Source organism: Oncorhynchus clarkii, chromosome 1 (assembly GCF_045791955.1).
Source record: "Oncorhynchus clarkii lewisi isolate Uvic-CL-2024 chromosome 1, UVic_Ocla_1.0, whole genome shotgun sequence".
NCBI lineage: Eukaryota > Metazoa > Chordata > Actinopteri > Salmoniformes > Salmonidae > Oncorhynchus > Oncorhynchus clarkii.
This window is the reverse complement of record NC_092147.1, coordinates 74625611-74644100: the sequence shown is the minus strand read 5'-3', so window position 1 is coordinate 74644100 and position 18490 is coordinate 74625611. Positions and strand designations below refer to the sequence as shown.

The 18490-nt window shown below is 43.0% G+C and overlaps 1 protein-coding gene across 1 annotated transcript in view; it reads left to right on the top strand.

The window, feature by feature from the left end:
* LOC139412082 (coiled-coil serine-rich protein 2a) overlaps positions 1-7952 on the top strand; it is a 61905-nt gene extending 53953 nt beyond the window's left edge. The window contains exon 11 of the mRNA XM_071158879.1: positions 7220-7952. Within this exon, the coding sequence (XP_071014980.1) occupies positions 7220-7939 (720 nt within the window). The 3' untranslated portion in view covers positions 7940-7952. The remainder of the gene's footprint in view (positions 1-7219) is intronic.
* Positions 7953-18490: the final 10538 nt, after the last annotated feature.

The following is an 18490-nucleotide window of genomic DNA, read 5'->3' as shown; positions in this document are numbered from 1 at the left end:
GTCCCTCTCGGCTTGAGGAGATTTGAGCAATTTAAGAGCCGGCCCCAAACAGTCAGGAGAACCTGTTGACTGTCATCTCTGGTTAACGTAGCGCCTGCGGCCGCCCCTCCACTCCTCTTTTACCCAGAATGCTTTTATGTTTATGCCCAGTTTGGGACTCTTCAGGTGGGATTGGGGCGGTTATTGAGGACAGGCATTCGCCCTCACACACAGACAAACATTCTGTCTGATTATTCAGTGCTAAACGTAATAGACTGTGAGAAGGAGCGAGTGAGAGAGACACCGATTGAAAATAAAGGAAGTATTGGAGAGAGGTTCACATAAGTACAACATGCATTTTAACTTGTATGCCTTTCAAAAGTGTTATGTTTTTGCATTGACATCCTAGAGCAGGGAAACAGAGACTGAGGATGTAAGAGGAGACAAATAACAGACAGAGTGAGTGATGTGGTCTTGGTGGTAGCGGTGAGAGGAACAGTGGGGTACAACTGATTCGGGCTACTTGCTGTCTGCTGACTGACATTGATGTCTGTCCCTGGCTGCAGAGTGAAATGGAGAGATTGGGTTGATAACCCTTCCTTCTTCCTCCCTGCACCCCTTCACCTGGAAATGAGAAGTCAAATTAAGCACTAGTTCTGCGACAGGGTGACTGGCTTTACAATATGTGACTCTACCTTTCTTACTTTTGTAGATGGTCTTTACAAAGTCGAAACGTCATGCCACTAACGTTAGCATGTTAACAGGGTGTGTGTTTTTTCATGCTCGTCGACGTCATGCTTCCTACTCACACAATCGCTCATAACATGGCTGGATGTCCTGTGGAGAAAACAGTGTCAGTGTGTGTCAGTTTCAGTCAGTGTGTGTGTGTCAGTTTCAGTCTGTGTGTCAGTTTTAGTCAGTGTGTGTGTCAGTTTCAGTCAGTTTGTGTGTCAGTTTCAGTCAGTGTGTGTTTCAGTCAGTTTCAGTCAGTGTCAGTGTTTGTGTCAGTTTCAGTCAGTTTGTGTGTCAGTTTCAGTCAGTGTGTGTTTCAGTCAGTTTGTGTGTCAGTTTCAGTCAGTGTCAGTGTTTGTGTCAGTTTCAGTCAGTGTCAGTGTGTGTTATTTTCAGTCGGTGTGTGTCAGTTTCAGTCAATGTGTGTCAGTTTCAGTCAGTGTGTGTCAGTTTCAGTCAGTGTGTGTCAGTTTCAGTCAGTGTCCGTGTGTGTCAGTTTCAGTCAGTGCGTGTCAGTGTCCGTGTGTGTCAGTTTCAGTCAGTGTCCGTGTGTGTCAGTTTCAGTCAGTGTCCGTGTGTGTCAGTTTCAGTCAGTGTCTGTGTGTGTCAGTTTCAGTCAGTGTGTGTGTCAGTTTCAGTGAGTGTCAGTGTGTGTTAGTTTCAGTCAGTGTCGGTGTGTGTTAGTTTCAGTCAGTGTGTGTGTCAGTTTCAGTCAGTGTCAGTGTGTGTTAGTTTCAGTCAGTGTGTGTCAGTCAATGTGTGTCAGTCAATGTGTGTCAGCGTGTGTGTTAATGTGTGTGACTGTCAGTGTATGTCAGTGTGTATGTCAGTCAGTGTCCGTGTGTGTCAGTCAGTGTGAGTGTCAGTGTGAGTGTCATTCAGTGTCAGTGTGAGTGTCATTCAGTGTCAGTGTGTGTGTCATTCAGTGTCAATGTCAGTCAGTGTGAGTGTCAGGGTGAGTGTCAGTGTGTGTGTCAGTTTCAGTCATGTCCGTGTGTGTCAGTTTCAGTCTGTGTCAGTGTGTGTTAGTTTCAGTCAGTATGTGTCAGTCAATGTGTGTCAGTCAATGTGTGTCAGTGTGTGTCAGTCAATGTGTGTCAGTCAATGTGTGTCAGTGTGTGTGTTAGTGTGTGTCAGTGTGTGTCAGTGTGTGTGTCAGTCAGTGTCCGTGTGTGTCAGTCAGTGTGAGTGTCAGTGTGAGTGTCATTCAGTGTCAGTGTGAGTGTCATTCAGTGTCAATGTCAGTCAGTGTGAGTGTCATTCAGTGTCAGTGTGAGTGTCATTCAGTGTCAGTGTGTGTGTCATTCGGTGTCAATGTCAGTCAGTGTCAGTGTGAGTGTCAGGGTGAGTGTCAGTGTGTGTGTCAGTTTCAGTCATGTCCGTGTGTGTCAGTTTCAGTCAGTGTCTGTGTGTCTGTCAGTGTCTGTCAGTCAGTGTGTGTGTGTGTGTGTGAGTCAGTGTCAGTGGCAGTGTGTCTGTCAGTCAGTGTGTGTGTCAGTGTGTCTGTCAGTCAGTGTCTGTGTGTGTGTGTCAGTGTCTGTCTGTCAGTGTTAGTGTCTGTCTGTCAGTGTCTGTCTGTGTCAGTGTGAGTCAGTGTCTGTGTGTGTGTCAGTCAGTGTCTGTGTGTGTCAGTGTATGTCACGCCTCCTTTGTCTTTTCTCTGTGCAGGGTGTGCTGCCCGCCCCCTTCCTCTCCCCCTGGCAGAGCCAGTACCAGGGGCCGCCCCGCACCAGCATGCCCCAGCGCAGACAGAGTGAGTCACTAACCCAATCCCCCTCTGACCCTCTCACTTACCCTTCTGTCTCCTTCTCTGCTCCCCTCAATTATCCCGTGTCTCTGCCCCCCTTGACATGTTTCTCTCTATCATTACTTTCTTCCTTTAATATGATCTACCCATTAACACTTGAATTCAGTTAGGAGGGTGAGTGGTGTTCAGTTCAGTCACCTGTGTGTTTGGGGAAATCAGTTGGTAGCAAGGTTGAGTGAGCAAATGCAACGGGTAGTTTTAGTAAATTGACTTGGATCGTTATCAGACACCCTAGTGTAAAGGAACAAGACTAGCTAATGCTTGAATGAGTTCAGTGACAGGGAGTCAAGACTCCAAAGAAGGGTGCGTTTCCACAACCTGGGGCAGTCTATTGGCTGCTCTTGTATTAGGATTGACAAACATAATGTGGCAATCCCGCTGTCAATCAAAGGGGTGCATTGACAAAGTTATGAGTCCACACACGATATTATCCTGCGTTTAGATGAGGGACGCAAAAACAGTTATACCAGTCGGCATAGCGGGACAAGAAAGCAAGAAAGACTGCGACGGCAAAAGCAAACGAGCACGATGGAATGCGTTGCTATGGTGATTTCAGTAACCTCAATGGCATTGACCGTCATGCTCTTATTGAAAACAACGACATCCGGTTTGCCGTCTACCTCGTACCATGTAAACACAGAATGAGAGTGAGAAAGAGGGAGAGAGATGAAAGAGGGAGCTGTTTTAATGTGTTGTAGCCAAATGCACTGGATTGAGCTTGTTTGCAATTAACCATTTAACCCTTGAATTCAGGTGTGATGTGAGTATGTCTGTCTTTTTCTGTGCCTGAATGGGACACTGAGTCATTATGATGGAGTGGTTATTGGTCAAGGTATTTGTCTGCGAAAATGTGGATGCCAGTGAAGATGTCATCACTCAAGTGCTCCTTTTCAGCTACCTTACTATCTTAACCCTGTTTTAATCCTGTGTGTGTCTCTCCTCTGTCTGCCTTCTGCTCGTCTTTCTCATCTGTCTATCGATCTCTCATCCCATCTTTCTCCCTCTCTCTCTCTCTCCCTCTCTCTCTCTCTCTCTCTCTCTGGGAATACCATGTCAATGTTCTTTCTCTGCCTCTCTCTCTCTCTCTCTCTCTGGAAATACCATGTCAATGTTCTTTCTCTCCCTCTGCCTCTCTCTCTCTCTCTCTCTCTCTGGGAATACCATGTCAATGTTCTTTCTCTCCCTCTGCCTCTCTCTCTCTCTCTCTGGGAATACCATGTCAATGTTCTTTCTCTCCCTCTGCCTCTCCCATAATGCCTTTGGCAAGGAATGGAGCACGTTGTGCATTACATCACTGACAAAGCGTGGTACAGTAACCGTCTAACCATCACCCTGGGCCCTGCACGCTGGCGTAGCATGACGTGGCACAATGAAAGCATGCCAGTGTTGATGTGCATCTGCATGCCTTGGCTTGAGTTTGGAGTCTACCTTGTCTTCCTGCTGGGCCTGCATTGCTCTGTTAAATGATAATGCATGCATCAATAAACATCAACTGTATTTTTAAATTGGCGTTCAAAAAAAAAGTACAACTCCTGAACAAGGCCACATGTATTTGAAGCCCCATTATCGCTGTTGTCAGCTTTCGCTGTCCCACTATGTAATCACAAACAGTTTAGCTAAGCCAGCAGTCGACAAATGAAAGCAATCAGGCTTCTCTCCCCCTGTATCATTGGCTCTAATCTGAGCAGTATAATATAGACAAAATTGAAATTGCCACTTTTCGCAGCAACCAATATACGATTGTGCACTAAACTAGAGCTGAAATAGATAATGATCATCATTGGCAATATTCAGAGGGTTATAATAGGGGGATTTCCAGGGAGCTAAATTAGTATAATTTTTGAATTCCACAATATCTAGGTCCTTCTGCACTCATTATGCTTAAATCACTGTAGTTTTATTGACACAGTGGGATGGGTTGTTGAGATTGGTTTGATAGCCCGGGCAGATACTTGTAAATGGTGTTATAAACTCAAAATCACAGACGTAGAACCTCTTATTTATACACTGGCCACTCCTGTGGGATAGAAAACTGTTCACTTGATTTCTCATTTAATTACACATTTATGCTTTAGATTTCAATATGGTGTGCTATTTTTTAATACATACAATACATCAGCAAAAGTATGTGGACACCCCTTCAAATTAGTGGATTTGGCTATTTCAGCCACACCGGTTGCTGACAGGTGTATAAAATTTGAGCACACAGCCATGCAATCTCCATAAACAAACATTGGCAGTAGAATGGCCTTACTAAAGAGCTCAGTGACTTTCAACGTGGCACCATCATATGATGCCACCATTCCAACAAGTCAGTCTGTCAATTTTTTGCCTCAGGAAGCAACGTCAGCACAGGAACTGTTTCGTCGGGAGCTTCATGAAATAGGTTTCCCTGGCCGAGCAGCCACACACAAGCCTAAGATCACCACACGCAATGCCAAGCGTCAGCTGGAGTGGTGTTGAGCCATTGGACTCTGGAGCAATGGAAACATGCTTTCTGGAGTGATGAATCACACTTCACCATCTGGCAGTCTGACGGACAAATCTGGGTTTGGTGATGCCAGGAGAATGCTACATTCCCCAATGCATAGTGCCAACTGTAAAGATTAGTGGAGGACGAATAATGGTCTGGGGCTTATTTTTTATTGTTCGGACTTGGCCCCTTAGTTCCAGTGAAGGGAAATCTTAATGCTACAGCATACAATGGCATTCTAGATGATTCTGTTCTTCCAACTTTGTGGAAACAGTTTGGGGAAGGCCCTTTCCTGTTTCAGCATGACAATGCCCCCTTGCACAAAGCGAGGTCCATACATTAATGATTTGTCGACAGTTGGTGTGGAAGAACTTGACTGGTCTGCACAGAGCCCTGACCTCAACCCCATCGAACACATTTGGAACACCGACTGCGAGCCAGGCCTAATTGCCCAACATAAGTGCCCAACCTCACTAACGCTCTTGTGGCTGAATGGAAGCAAGTCCCCACAGCAATGTTCCAACATCTAGTGGAAATCCTTCCCAGAAGAGTGCTGGCTGTTATAGCAGAAAAGGGGGGACCAACTCCATATTTTAATGCCCAAGATTTTGGAATGAGATGTTCGACAAGAGGTGTCCACATACTTTTGGTGATGTAATGTATTTTGTTACATTTGTTCTTTTTGGTGGTTGTGCTTGTCAATGTCTAGAATGTTATCAAAAATTAATTGTAGGCAGGAGGTACTCATGGTAATCTAATAAAAAGCATAATCACCAAAGACAATCATGATGTTTACCATATCCGATTGGTGTAGTACGGGAGATGACCACCAGGTGGAGCTGTGGGCCTAGTCATCCCATTGCCTCTGTCAGGTTACTGCTGGAACAGACGCCTCCCTGGTCTCCTGTTGGATGTTTGAGGCGGACTGCCTTGGCCAGACCAGGGCCATCATAAGTATGCTCCGTTTGGCTTAGGAGGGATTCACACAGAGCAGGGTTGGGCTCAATTCAGTTTGTAGGCAGTCAATTCAGGAAGTAAACCAACAATACAATTCAATAATCGAAATAGGATACTTATTTTTAATGACTTCTCAATAAACAGAAAGGTAGAAGCACATTTTTTTCTTCTGATTTTAAATTCAAATCACTTCCTGAATTGACTGCCCAACCCAGCCCCACCCTGACACAGGGCCCTGGAGCACAACTAGAGTACTGACTCATGCTAGATCATAAAGATGGCAGCCTCCTAAGGATTTGTAGGATTTAGGAGGATGATCATCACAAGATAGTCACTTTTTATTGACTGCAGGTTTACAGACAATAAAGGACTTGAAAGCATGAACTTGTTAAGGACTAGGAGCAGAGGAGGCTGGTGGAAGGAGCTATGGGAGGACTGGCTCATTGTAATGGCTGGAATGGAATACATGGAACGGTATCAAACATATGGAAACCGCTTGTTTGGCTCCGTTCCATGTATTCCATTCCAGTCACTACAATGAGCCAGTCTTCCTATAGCTCCTCCCAACAGCCACCTTTGACTAGGATGTATATAAGCCCACAGACCAGTTAGTATACCAGTCTGTTTTATGTCTACAGACATCTGGTTGATGTATGACCCTCAGGCTGTCTTGAGAGACACTCCCCCGACCACCACAACATCAAGCCTTCATTCTCCTCTCCCTGGATATCACCACAGGGTAAAGAAGAGTGGAGTATGGTTGCCCTCAAAACCCTGCTCTAACCATGGCCTTTCCTTGCTCCAGCCTGGTTCTCTCCCGACAGGAGAATAATCTCGTACCACATACTAACTGATAGGTCACCCTGAACTCAGGACCCACAGCTAGCAGCCAGCTGTGCTCTTCCCCGACTCTACCCAGTGTTAGATCTGCTGTTTGTCTGATGCACTGGCCTGTGCTAGGTGGGTGGGAGGACCACTGTTTGACTACTGCTACTACTACTCTCACTGATTGTTAGAGAGTACAAACAAGTCCTCAGGGCAAAGAATCTTGGCTCGCTGTCCACAGTCTACAGTTTTCACCCATTTTTAAGGGCAAGTTTTTGTTCCAAGAATGAATTGAAAAAGTGAATGGGGAAACCTCACCTGAAATTGTAGATAGAATACATTTACATTGTAAATGAACATCTTCATCAATTATAGACCTTTAAGAAGGATAACTCACTACTAGTGAATTGATAATAATGTGTATGTTTTTTGTTTTTCTTCCATAGCTTCAAATACTACAGCCTTCCAGCCCCAGCCACCACGAGCACCTCACCCAGGAAAGACTAGTAAAAACAGCCCTCACCGAGGGCCACAGTGACCCCCAGAGAAGGAGGAGCAGGGGAGATGGGTCCCCTTGCACAGACTCTGACCGCCCTGCTAGAAGCCCGGCCAGGGGTGTCGACACTCCCCCAGTGTCCAACCCAGACGAGTTGAGTGTGCTACTCAGCACCCAGCTCAACATCAATGACAGAGAAGGGCCTGGGACCACCCCCAGCCCTACCCAGGGGCTCCCTGCAGCCAGCAGCCCAACAACAGGAGCGCTGTCCAGGCCAGACGGGGGGCAGCGAGCCTCTCCAGAGGGCCCTGGCTGCCCTCGCTTCCTGCAGCGGCCTCGCCTCCACAAGCGTGTGTCTGTCCCAGCTCTGCCTCAGAGGTACACTAATGGCTCTCTTCTCCGATCAAGCTCTGTAGGACTGCTGGCCAACCACAGGACCAAGCAGCTGCCGCCTCCCTCCAGGGGTCTACCCTGCTTCAATTCTGGTCCCCAGGCAGTGGGCCCCTCCCTGGGCCACGGTGTGCTTGCTCAGCCCCGCACGCTGGGGGTCAGGAGGGACCTCGAGAGCACCAGCCCTCCTAGTCTGGAAATGCTAGACCTGGGACTTCTCAGAGCTAGAGTCCTGGTTCCCCCCATCCTGTCACGTCTCCCCAAGCCAAAGATCCATTGAAGAGTTCACCTGAATAAACCACAGTTCATGTTGTCGTCCTATTCCACCTCTATGAGTATGTAAGGTGATGTGTGTCTGTGTGGGTGCTCTCCCTTTCCTCTGAGATCAACATCAGTGTTTATTGTATTTTGAGTTGAGGGCTAAGGTCAGTTTGAGGATTTGAGGGTTATGTTTATCGTTTGGATGCATCCAGACATGGAGAGTGTGTTTAACAGTTTCTGACAGACTATGGCAGCTTCCATGAATGTGGGCTATGGCTGTAAGTTAATGCATCTGGCACTCTCTGTTTTACAGTACCCATTAATACCATGCACACATGAAACACACACACATAACACACATCACACACACACACACACACACACACCAAATACTCTCACCACTTTGGCGCTGTCCATAAATTAAAATCACTGTACACAGTAGTGTTGTTTCAAGTAATTTATTACAGTTAGCTAGATGGTCAACAGTGTCTTGTTTTTTCATTTAGTATAAATCCGACTGACTGAGAGACACACACACTTCTGGAAAGTTCTCATAGGGACATTGATCCATCTGTCCCCTACAGCAAGACAAGATGGGTGCCAGTGTGGTCCTTGGGGACTGAGCTGAGCCCAGGTGATGACAGGACTGTGTGTGTGTGTGTGTGTGTGTGTGTGTGTGTGTGTGTGTGTGTGTGTGTGTGTGTGTGTGTGTGTGTGTGTGTGTGTGTGTGTGTGTGTGTGTGTGTGTGTGTGTGTGTGTGTGTGTGTGTGTGTGTGTGTGTGTGTGTGTCTGTGTGTCTCTGTGTGTGTGTGTGTCTCTGTGTGTGTGTGTCTCTGTGTGTGTGTCTCTGTGTGTGTGTCTCTGTGTGTGTGTGTGTCTGTCTGTTTTGTGGGAGAGAGAATATTTGTGTTTGCCATGGTGAGATGTCCCATGCCATCCGGACCTGTCAGTCAATACTGCTTGATAATTCCAAACAGAGAAATCAATAGGACCTTGGTTTTTAGTGAGAAGGGAGGATGTGTGTGAGTCTCTAGATACACCAATCTGGCAGTGTTTTCATTGGGTGTGTGTGTGTGTCAGGTGTACAGTATGTGCCCACAGGCCACAGAAATAAAGCCAGGGAGAAAGGGTAATGCTGTTCTCTCCATCAGCCAATCAATAGCTTTCATCAATTATTCTAAAGCAGGAGTATAACTATCTCGGGGGTCCAACAGGTCGATCTCGCATCCCGTACTCTGCCATGATGTGCACTAGGCCTAAACAGATAAATCGCTAGCCAAACACATTCGTCTCTTGCTAGGTGTGCACTTGAATTAAAGGGGAATCACACTCAAACGTATACATTTGTTATTTTTTTTCAAGACCGTAAATTTTTTATTTTGATGTGATTTATGCATTGACATGGACTCTGAACATCCAATGTTGTTGTTTTTCAATAAGTAATTGTAATTGTCTGAGTGAAACAACTGAAAAAAGTAAGCAAATAAATGAGTAACTCGCAGCATTTTTTGAAGTAGATCTCATGTTAGAAATTGCCGGAGACCCCTGAGCTAGCTAAACCAGAACAAAGAGCCCACACTGCAACTGTAACAGTGTAACTTTAGTCCATCCCCTAGCCCCGACCCGGGTTCGAACCAGGGACCCTCTGCACACATCAACCACAGTCACTCACGAAGCATCATTATCCATCGCGCCACAAAAGCCACGGTCCTTGCAGAGCAAGTGACGTCACCGATTGAAACGCTATTAGCGCGCACCACCGCTAACTAGCTAGCCATTTCACATCGGTTACACAACAAAACAAGAGGAATTAATTAATTAGCCATTTCTAACACGTTCTCTTTAGTGGCAAAACTAGCAAGCCTTGTTCATCGTGTTAGTTAATGGAACATAGCTGCCTGCCTATCATCATTAGGATATTATACTTTACTTGTTTGTAGCTGTTGTTAAAGATGACATATTTGATGCAATTGTGCAGGTTCAGTTTAGGATAGGGTTGTCCACTCTGCTGTTTGGTTTTACTCTGAATACATTTCTAACAAAATGGGGGTTAAGTAATATTTGTAAATCTACCTCCACTGTTAATGCAACAGGACTAGAGTTCCCTCCTGTTTCTCCACTACTTACACATTAACCACTAGACGTTTACACACCAGTTAACTCATTTGCTGATTACTTACTTAGTTACTAAAGTGTACAACCGTTACAACCGTTGTGACCGTTGTGAGAGGTATTTGTCTATCTTCAATGCTTAACATTTCTTGTTTCTGTATTTCATGTCAAATCACCTCTCCACCCATCCTGCTGTAATACATTATCCCATTGCATAACGTGCAATATTGTAAGAAACAACAGCTATATTAACCAATATAGATACTGATATTGAAGCAACGCTATATGCCTAACAACTGTTGTTTACCTATATGCAAGTGATTTTTTTTTTTTTGTAAGCTAATCAGCGATGCACTTTAAATGACAGTTGAGACTGAAGGAAACACTAAACTGGAGATTTGTTAAAGATTTGACTGGATTTGTTCGTGTTTTCCTTTCTCCGTTTGTACTGTACGTCACGTTCTCTCTCCTGGAGGTTGTGTGAGACAGCAATAAAGACTATCAAACTTGCCAAGTCTGTTTTGGAGTCATTTACCTCAGGTCAAGCAGTGAAAGATGTCAAGTTGTTGTTGTGCAGGATTGCACTTATTCATGCTTTAAAGCAGGCAGCATCAAACCCTGTTATTCATGCTTTAAAGCAGGCAGCATCAAACCCTGTTATTGTGGGCCATTGTTGTCTGTTTCTTGTTTTCATCCAGGCCTTTTCATCAACTGATTCAGACCTGATATGCCAGATATATGGATGTCAAGTGGCATTTATTAATGTAATACTAGGAGGAAGAGAGAATGAATGATTCTGCAGCCAACTTCGTCTAGGGTGACGGCAACCATAGAGAATTATAGGCCATATTAGCATGGGTACTGTAACTCCATTTTAATGTAGTCAACTGGGTGGGACTTACAACTTCATTGGTTGATCCCTCCTGGTGACCCTGTTGTAGTCCATGTCTAACTGGGTCATCAGGAGGGATCAGCCAATCGTGAAGAAAATTGACTACAATAAAATGGAGACGGCCTCAATGGCGCTGCTCATGTAACAGATGCTTGTGCTCCCGAGTGGTGCGGAGGTCTAAGGCACTGTGTCTCAGTGCTAGAGGTATCACTACATACCCTGCTTTGATTCCAGGCATCACAACCGGCCGTGATTGGGAGTTCCATAGGGCGGCGCACAGTTGTCCGGGTTCAAGTTTGGCTGGGGTAGGCTGTCATTGTAAATATGAATTTGTTCTTAACTGACTTGTCTAGTTAAATGAAGGTTAAATAAAAAGATAAATATGCTAAAATGGCACAGATACAAAGATGAGTCCTCTGTCTATATGATGGCAACAGATCTATGGTTTTCCTGATGTGTTGTGCCCCTACTGTATGAGTTTTGTGGATGGAATAAATGGAGATTGTGCTGAAACTACTGTGTCTTGTTTTCTGAATTGTTCAAGTTCTAACTAAGTTGCTCTGGATAAGATTTAGGATTTTTTTAAATTATTTTATTCGGATCCCCATTAGCTGTAGAAGAAGCAGCAGCTATTCTTCCTGGGGTCCACACAAAACAGCACATGACAAAATTAGCTCTCTAATGGACAGGAACAGCAACACAAATTTTAACTAAGAACACTATGACTAAAGAACAACACGACCAATTATACATTTTAGGTCTTGTGAGCGGAAACTTGACATTTGTGCAACTTCCGGTGCGCGTTTACAGTGAACACTGAGGCTGTACCCTTACAGTTTTTGACAGTAGCCAATAGGCTATTGTGACTGTTTGAGCATAGTGTAGGCCTACCAACCAAACCAATGTAACAAATCCTATAACATTTTCACATGGAAATAGCTTTGATTTCTATGATATAGCCTATAGGTGGTGTTCAATGCAGGCCTACATTGCATGAGACTTAAAAACGTTTTTACATTATCAAGGGCTTGACATTATTTTATTATTATTTACTTGGTCTGTGACACCATGGGTCAAATAGGTTACTGTAAATTGCATTGTATTGTGTTGTATGATGCAAGAAACCACTTTACAAAATATAATTAATTATTTTTACCATACAGAAAATTTGACAATACCCATCTGCCTATTGGCTTATTTGCATATTCAAAACTGTCTCAAAATATAACAATGCCCCTTTAATTAAGATGTAAGCTTAACCTGACTGGCTTTTCAAAGACAGCTTTAAATGTAGCCTCCACGTTTTGTGCTCTTGTAGGAAAAGAGACCCTTAAACTCAGACTTGGATCACACACCCACTCCACTAATGCTTGCAGTAAGCCACTTATTCCTTCAAAACACATTGTTGAATTTGCGATTTCCAACTTCTTGTATAATGTTTATGTCCAATGGCCAATGAGCCCTGATACGTTTTATCTATAATTTCTCTTCATTTATTTTCATATTGAAAAGGATTTGCCAGTAGATTGTCAACTTGATTCATGATGATGACTGCTAGCTAGCTAGCTAAGATTTTGAAAGTATGATGTTGACATGATCAGTCCAATCAAAACTACGGTAGATATAATGTGATTTGATGTAATTTTATCTGTGGCCAATGACCTTGAGCCTTTTTGGATGGGCACTTCTAATATAACTCTATGGCAGCACCAAAGGGACTTGAATTTTCGAGCTCTCCCCATAGATTTTGCTGTGACGTAGTGTCCCCATGAGTGACAGAACACAGAGCCAAACACAGCGCAACTAGAGAACATTACCAACCCCGACACCCTGTATGTTCCACTGGCTGCCCTACAACCACAGAAAGCACTGAGCTAGGCTGAAACACCTGCATTTTGGAGCTGCTTTACTCAAGAAAGCAAAAAAGAGACCATGTTTGCATGTGCCTTTATTTATTTTTTTATACATTGTTTGCAAACTGATATGTGACATGTATTAATTCCTAAATAAATGCAAAACAGGCACCATTTTCTAAATTTAAATGAAGTATTTCTTGTGTATATATCTTTTTTTAGCTTAACAGGTGGGGCTCAAATGAATGCCGTGTCGCCACTGAATTTGACTAAAAACACTACGACTAAAGAACACTAGCACTATTTTAAGATGAAAGAGAAGATAAAGAAAAATGAATAATAATAATAATAATAATGTATGTAGGCGTGTGTCTCTAGAGTCTGTGTTGTTTCTTGAGATTTTGTTTTATCTGGTTTTTTAAACAGATTTTATTGCTTGCCTGAGTTACCTGGAAGATAATTCCATGTAGTCATTGCTCAATATATCAGGGGTATTCAACTCTTACCGTTTGAGGTTTGGAGTCTGCTGGTTTTCTGTCCTACCTGATAATGAATTGCACACACCTGGTGTCCCGTGTCTAAACCAGTCCCTGGTTAGAAGGGAACAATAGAGAAAAATACTGTGAAAGTGGTTTTAATGTCCATAGTTGAGTTTGAGGTCTCTATACAGTGCTGTGCTTCTTCCAGCCTCTCTTCTGGTCTTGGGTACTGTGAAGAGACCCCTGATTGCATGTCTTGTGGGGTATGTATGTTTTTTTTTAGCTGTGTGTTAACTGGTTGAACAGACAATTAGATGCTGAAAGTATGTCACTACTTCTTACAAAGACCAGCAGTGACGCAGTTCATCTCTCCTCAACTCTGAGCCAGGAGACTGACATGCACGTTATTGACATTGGCCCTCCATGTACATTTGAGGACCAGACGTGCTGCTAAGAGCATCTGCTAAACGACTAAAATGTCAAAATGTTGTAATATTTCACTAACAAAGTACAGAATCTTTCCGCAACTGAAAGCTGAATCCTTATGAGCAGAATGCTGACTTCAACATCCCATGTCAGAAGTTGTAGTGATATTCCCTGTAGGTTTGATAGACGAATGAGAAACCCCACATACTGTAGATAACAGCACCGTTTGTAGAGGTCTTTGGGGTGTCATGGGCCTGTATTGCAGCTAGTAGCCTAGCTTTGAAGCTTTGGGAGAGTTATCAGTCAAAGGGGAGTCTGGAGGATCCAGTCATCTAAGGTGCAATAGGGGGAAGGGAGCGAACCAGAGTCTTTGAAGACACTATCCTTTTGAAGCCTCACTTGGCAGGACAGTGTATGAACCCTGACCCCACTTCCGCACCAATCACCCTCGCTCTATTGAAAGCTTGGCATAGCCACGGTAAGTAGGGGTGCTGAAGGTGATGCAGCACCCCTTGAAAAATCGGAATAAAAAACACAATTCTTAGCTGTGTACATACAGAATGTGCAAGCTTTCATCCTAAAAATATATATCTGAGTCCACTGTGTACTGAGTTCCAGGTTTTGCAGAAGTCAGGTGAACAAACATCTCCCAGTTGTCTATGGTTGTCTGTTTGAACAAGCAGGATCTTCTTGTTTCATATTTCCTCCTCTATGATAGCTATGTCCAGAAATACAGATTGAGTCCCTGCATCCTTGTTAATAATCTGTCAGCTACAGAATATCGCCTGTGGAAAATAACATAGTAATTAAAACGAAAGATTTTAGAACAAAATCTCTGTTGATAACATGTAAACTATATTTTGTCTTTAATGTTTATTGAAAACATACAGTACCAGTCAAGTTTGGACACATCTACTCATTCAAGGGTTTTTCTCTATTTTTACTATTTTCTACATGTACACCTCCAGGCTGTGTAAGGGCTATTTGACCAAAAGGAGAGTGATGGAGTGCTGCATCAGATGACCTGGCCTCCACAATCACCTGACCTCAACCCAATTGAGATTGTTTGGGATGAGTTGGACCACAGAGTGAAGAAAAAACAGCCAACAAGTGCTCAGCATATGTGGGAACTGCCAAGAGTGTGCAAAGCTGTCTTAAAGGCAAAGGGTGGCTACTTTGAAGAATCTCAAATATACAATTTATTTTGATTTGTTTAACACTTTTATGTTATTTCATAGTTTATGTCTTTACTATTATTCTATAATGCAGAAAATACAAAACATTAAGAACTACCCTTGAAGGAGTAGGTGTGCCCAATCTTTTGACTGGTACTGTAAATAAAGTTGCACAATGAGCACATGTCCCTCAAATACATCGTTACAGTTGTTGGTTTGCTAACTAGCAAATGTTATCCATATTAGCATAGACGTGACCTCAAAACAAGACATGGTATCAAGAACAAGATCAAACAAGCTTTAACAAGCCACTTACAGGTTCTTGTAATTGTTGCTAGCTACAGTATCTGGCCATCCAGAACCATAACAACACACAGCCTTCTTCCCCCTTGAAGCTCAAGCATTGTTTTCGTGACATTGTCATCTAACCCATATATAAAGCAAGATGCATGTGTGTGTGTGTGAACTTGTTGATCACATAACTCTCTGAGGAAGTGCTTACTTGAACTTCAGTGTCAATATAGACAGTGACAAAACAACACTAGTCATGGTTGTCATGAAGTGTCCCTGTGTGATTTTAATGAAGAAATGAGCCACTCTGTCACTCACAACGTCAAACAGAAAATCTTTTACCCGCTGTGTTTGTTTCTAGAGACACCAATATCCCAATGTGTTGTTATTGAATGTGTGTAGTGCGTGTGCCTACAGGGCAGAGGCAAACCATGCCAGGGAGAAAGGGAGTTAAAGGGAGTCACTTCAATTTCCTTCCAGTCCAGTATTCTCTACAGTGCACCATATTCTCTACCATCGATCTCTGCATAGGACGCCCTTTAAGAGTGTGCTCACTTTAACCTCTCTCCACGTGACAGCTTCTAAGAATATGGGAATATCAATCTAATTCTGCTGAAGCATTCAAGAAACTGTGTACTTGAACTTACTTACAGATTAGACTGGTATGAGGTTGATTAGCTGAGAAGGGAATGAAAACTGCTGGGAAGCACTTAGACTCTTGGTGACTGATTGACAAGAAATCTGACAGGTGGTCAAGGTTCTCCCATCCCCACTTATTCTGTATTTCTGGCTATTCTGTACAAAACTATCAGATTCGATTGATTATCTCTACTTTGAGGCCAGGGTAAAGAAAAAATATCCATGCACAGATATAGATTCCAATGTTTAATTAGAGCGACCACACAACTTCAGGGGACTAATAAAATGCAAGGAGAGATCATATGAGTAGAGAGCTGGAACCTTGGTTGTAATCATTAGGCCAAACGGGAGTTTCTAGTTCCGTTTGTTTCCGTTTAAGAAACATTTTGCAACAGAATAGGCATAATGAACACGCCCATGCCGTGGCACGCAAACCCTAAACTGAGGAGCTATCCCAGCAACCCCTGCTCTTTATGCCCTGGAGCTTCAGCTTCAGCTTCCGCTATCAAAATCAAAGTCACTTAATTACGGTCCCACACTAGCTTTACCAGCTAGAGCTAATTAACATCTAGTGAGTTTTGGAGTTGTGGGTAAGGAAAGTGTTGGCCTTGATTCCGACGGTTAACTTTTCAGAAAATCTCACTAGACCCTGGAGAGTAATGATAATTCCATCTATAGTGCTTGTTTGATCAAGTACAAATACATTTTACTCTGTCTTTATTATGCATTAAGTACATGTCAAGTAAGATCTTACCTTAATGAAACATTTACAGTATTAATAATGTGCATGGCAAGTCTGTGATTTGTCCATTAATGAGTTTTAATCTAAAGGAAATGTATTGAAATATTTTATATTTTTCTGGTTTTATCCCTCTCATCTTTGCTCCATGAAGCAACATTTGTCAATTCATACAAGGGCTTCTAAATACCTAAGCTGTGACACAGCACAAAGGCACAGAGGAACTTTTTACATTTGACTTGCGTTGTTTGAGGGGTTTCCTGCCTCACTTCCACAGTGTAGGCTGCCTCTCTTAAAGGGAGATGCCATCTCTCCTCTCTTCCTCAAGGCCATACTTTCAAATATTCACAAACGCTGCAGGCGTGACGGCGTGTTTTGAAAGTGGGAAAAAAAGCGACATGAGAGAGACGATGGCAGCAGAACACGGTCATAATCAGATCCCCAGACGCTAACCTTCATTCTAAAAATCCCTTATTTTGGACTCCATTTTGCTGATTTATTCAAACACTGCTCATGTGGTTTCATACACATTTCAATGAGTCAGTGCAAAGGATAGATGTTACCATTCCTTTGCTGCAGGACATGCTGATCGTTCTTGCTGTGGACTGGCTGGGCACTGAGAAACATGTGCTACTCTATAGAAAAATCTGTATGATTCATGTTCAAAGTGAATGTATAATGCAAACTGATGGACACTATAATTGCAATGTGACATCTTCAAAGAGATGTAAATGGCCTGCATCAGCGCACAATGATCAATTATCAGATTGCATATTGAGCAGTAAGACTGGTAGGCTAAGCAGTGGTGTCAATAATGGGATTTTACAGAGGGTTTGGGTTAAATGTGGAAGACACATTTCAGTTGAATGCATTCAGTTGTCTAACTGACTAGGCATGGTCATTTCCCTTTCCCTTTATATTCTAAAAGCTGATCCTGTGAATGAATGCAATCCAATATTAATTTGTAACAGTGCTGCATTGTTTATAAAAATGTACATTTACTCGATTATTGCTGCGGGAAAAACACGTTTGACAGTATTACAATGTAAAACACAGAAGGGACATGAACCTGGTATTACAATGTAAAACACAGAAGGGACATGAACCTGGTATTACAATGTAAAACACAGAAGGGACATGAACCTGGTATTACAATGTAAAACACAGAAGGGACATGAACCTGGTATTACAATGTAAAACACAGAAGGGACATGAACCTGGTATTACAATGTAAAACACAGAAGGGACATGAACCTGGTATTACAATGTAAAACACAGAAGGGACATGAACCTGGTATTACAATGTAAAACACAGAAGGGACATGAACCTGGTATTACAATGTAAAATACACAAGGGACATGAACCTGGTATTACAATGTAAAACACAGAAGGGACATGAACCTGGTATTACAATGTAAAACACAGAAGGGACATGAACCTGGTATTACAATGTAAAACACAGAAGGGACATGAACCTGGTATTACAAAGTAAAACACAGAAGGGACATGAACCTGGTATTACAATGTAAAACACAGAAGGGACATGAACCTGGTATTACAATGTAAAACACAGAAGGGACATGAACCTGGATTTACAATGTAAAACACAGAAGGGACATGAACCTGGTATTACAATGTAAAACACAGAAGGGACATGAACCTGGATTTACAATGTAAAACACAGAAGGGACATGAACCTGGTATTACAATGTAAAACACAGAAGGGACATGAACCTGGTATTACAATGTAAAACACAGAAGGGACATGAACCTGGTATTACAATGTAAAACACAGAAGGGACATGAACCTGGTATTACAATGTAAAACACAGAAGGGACATGAACCTGGATTTACAATGTAAAACACAGAAGGGACATGAACCTGGTATTACAATGTAAAACACAGAAGGGACATGAACCTGGTATTACAATGTAAAACACAGAAGGGACATGAACCTGGAT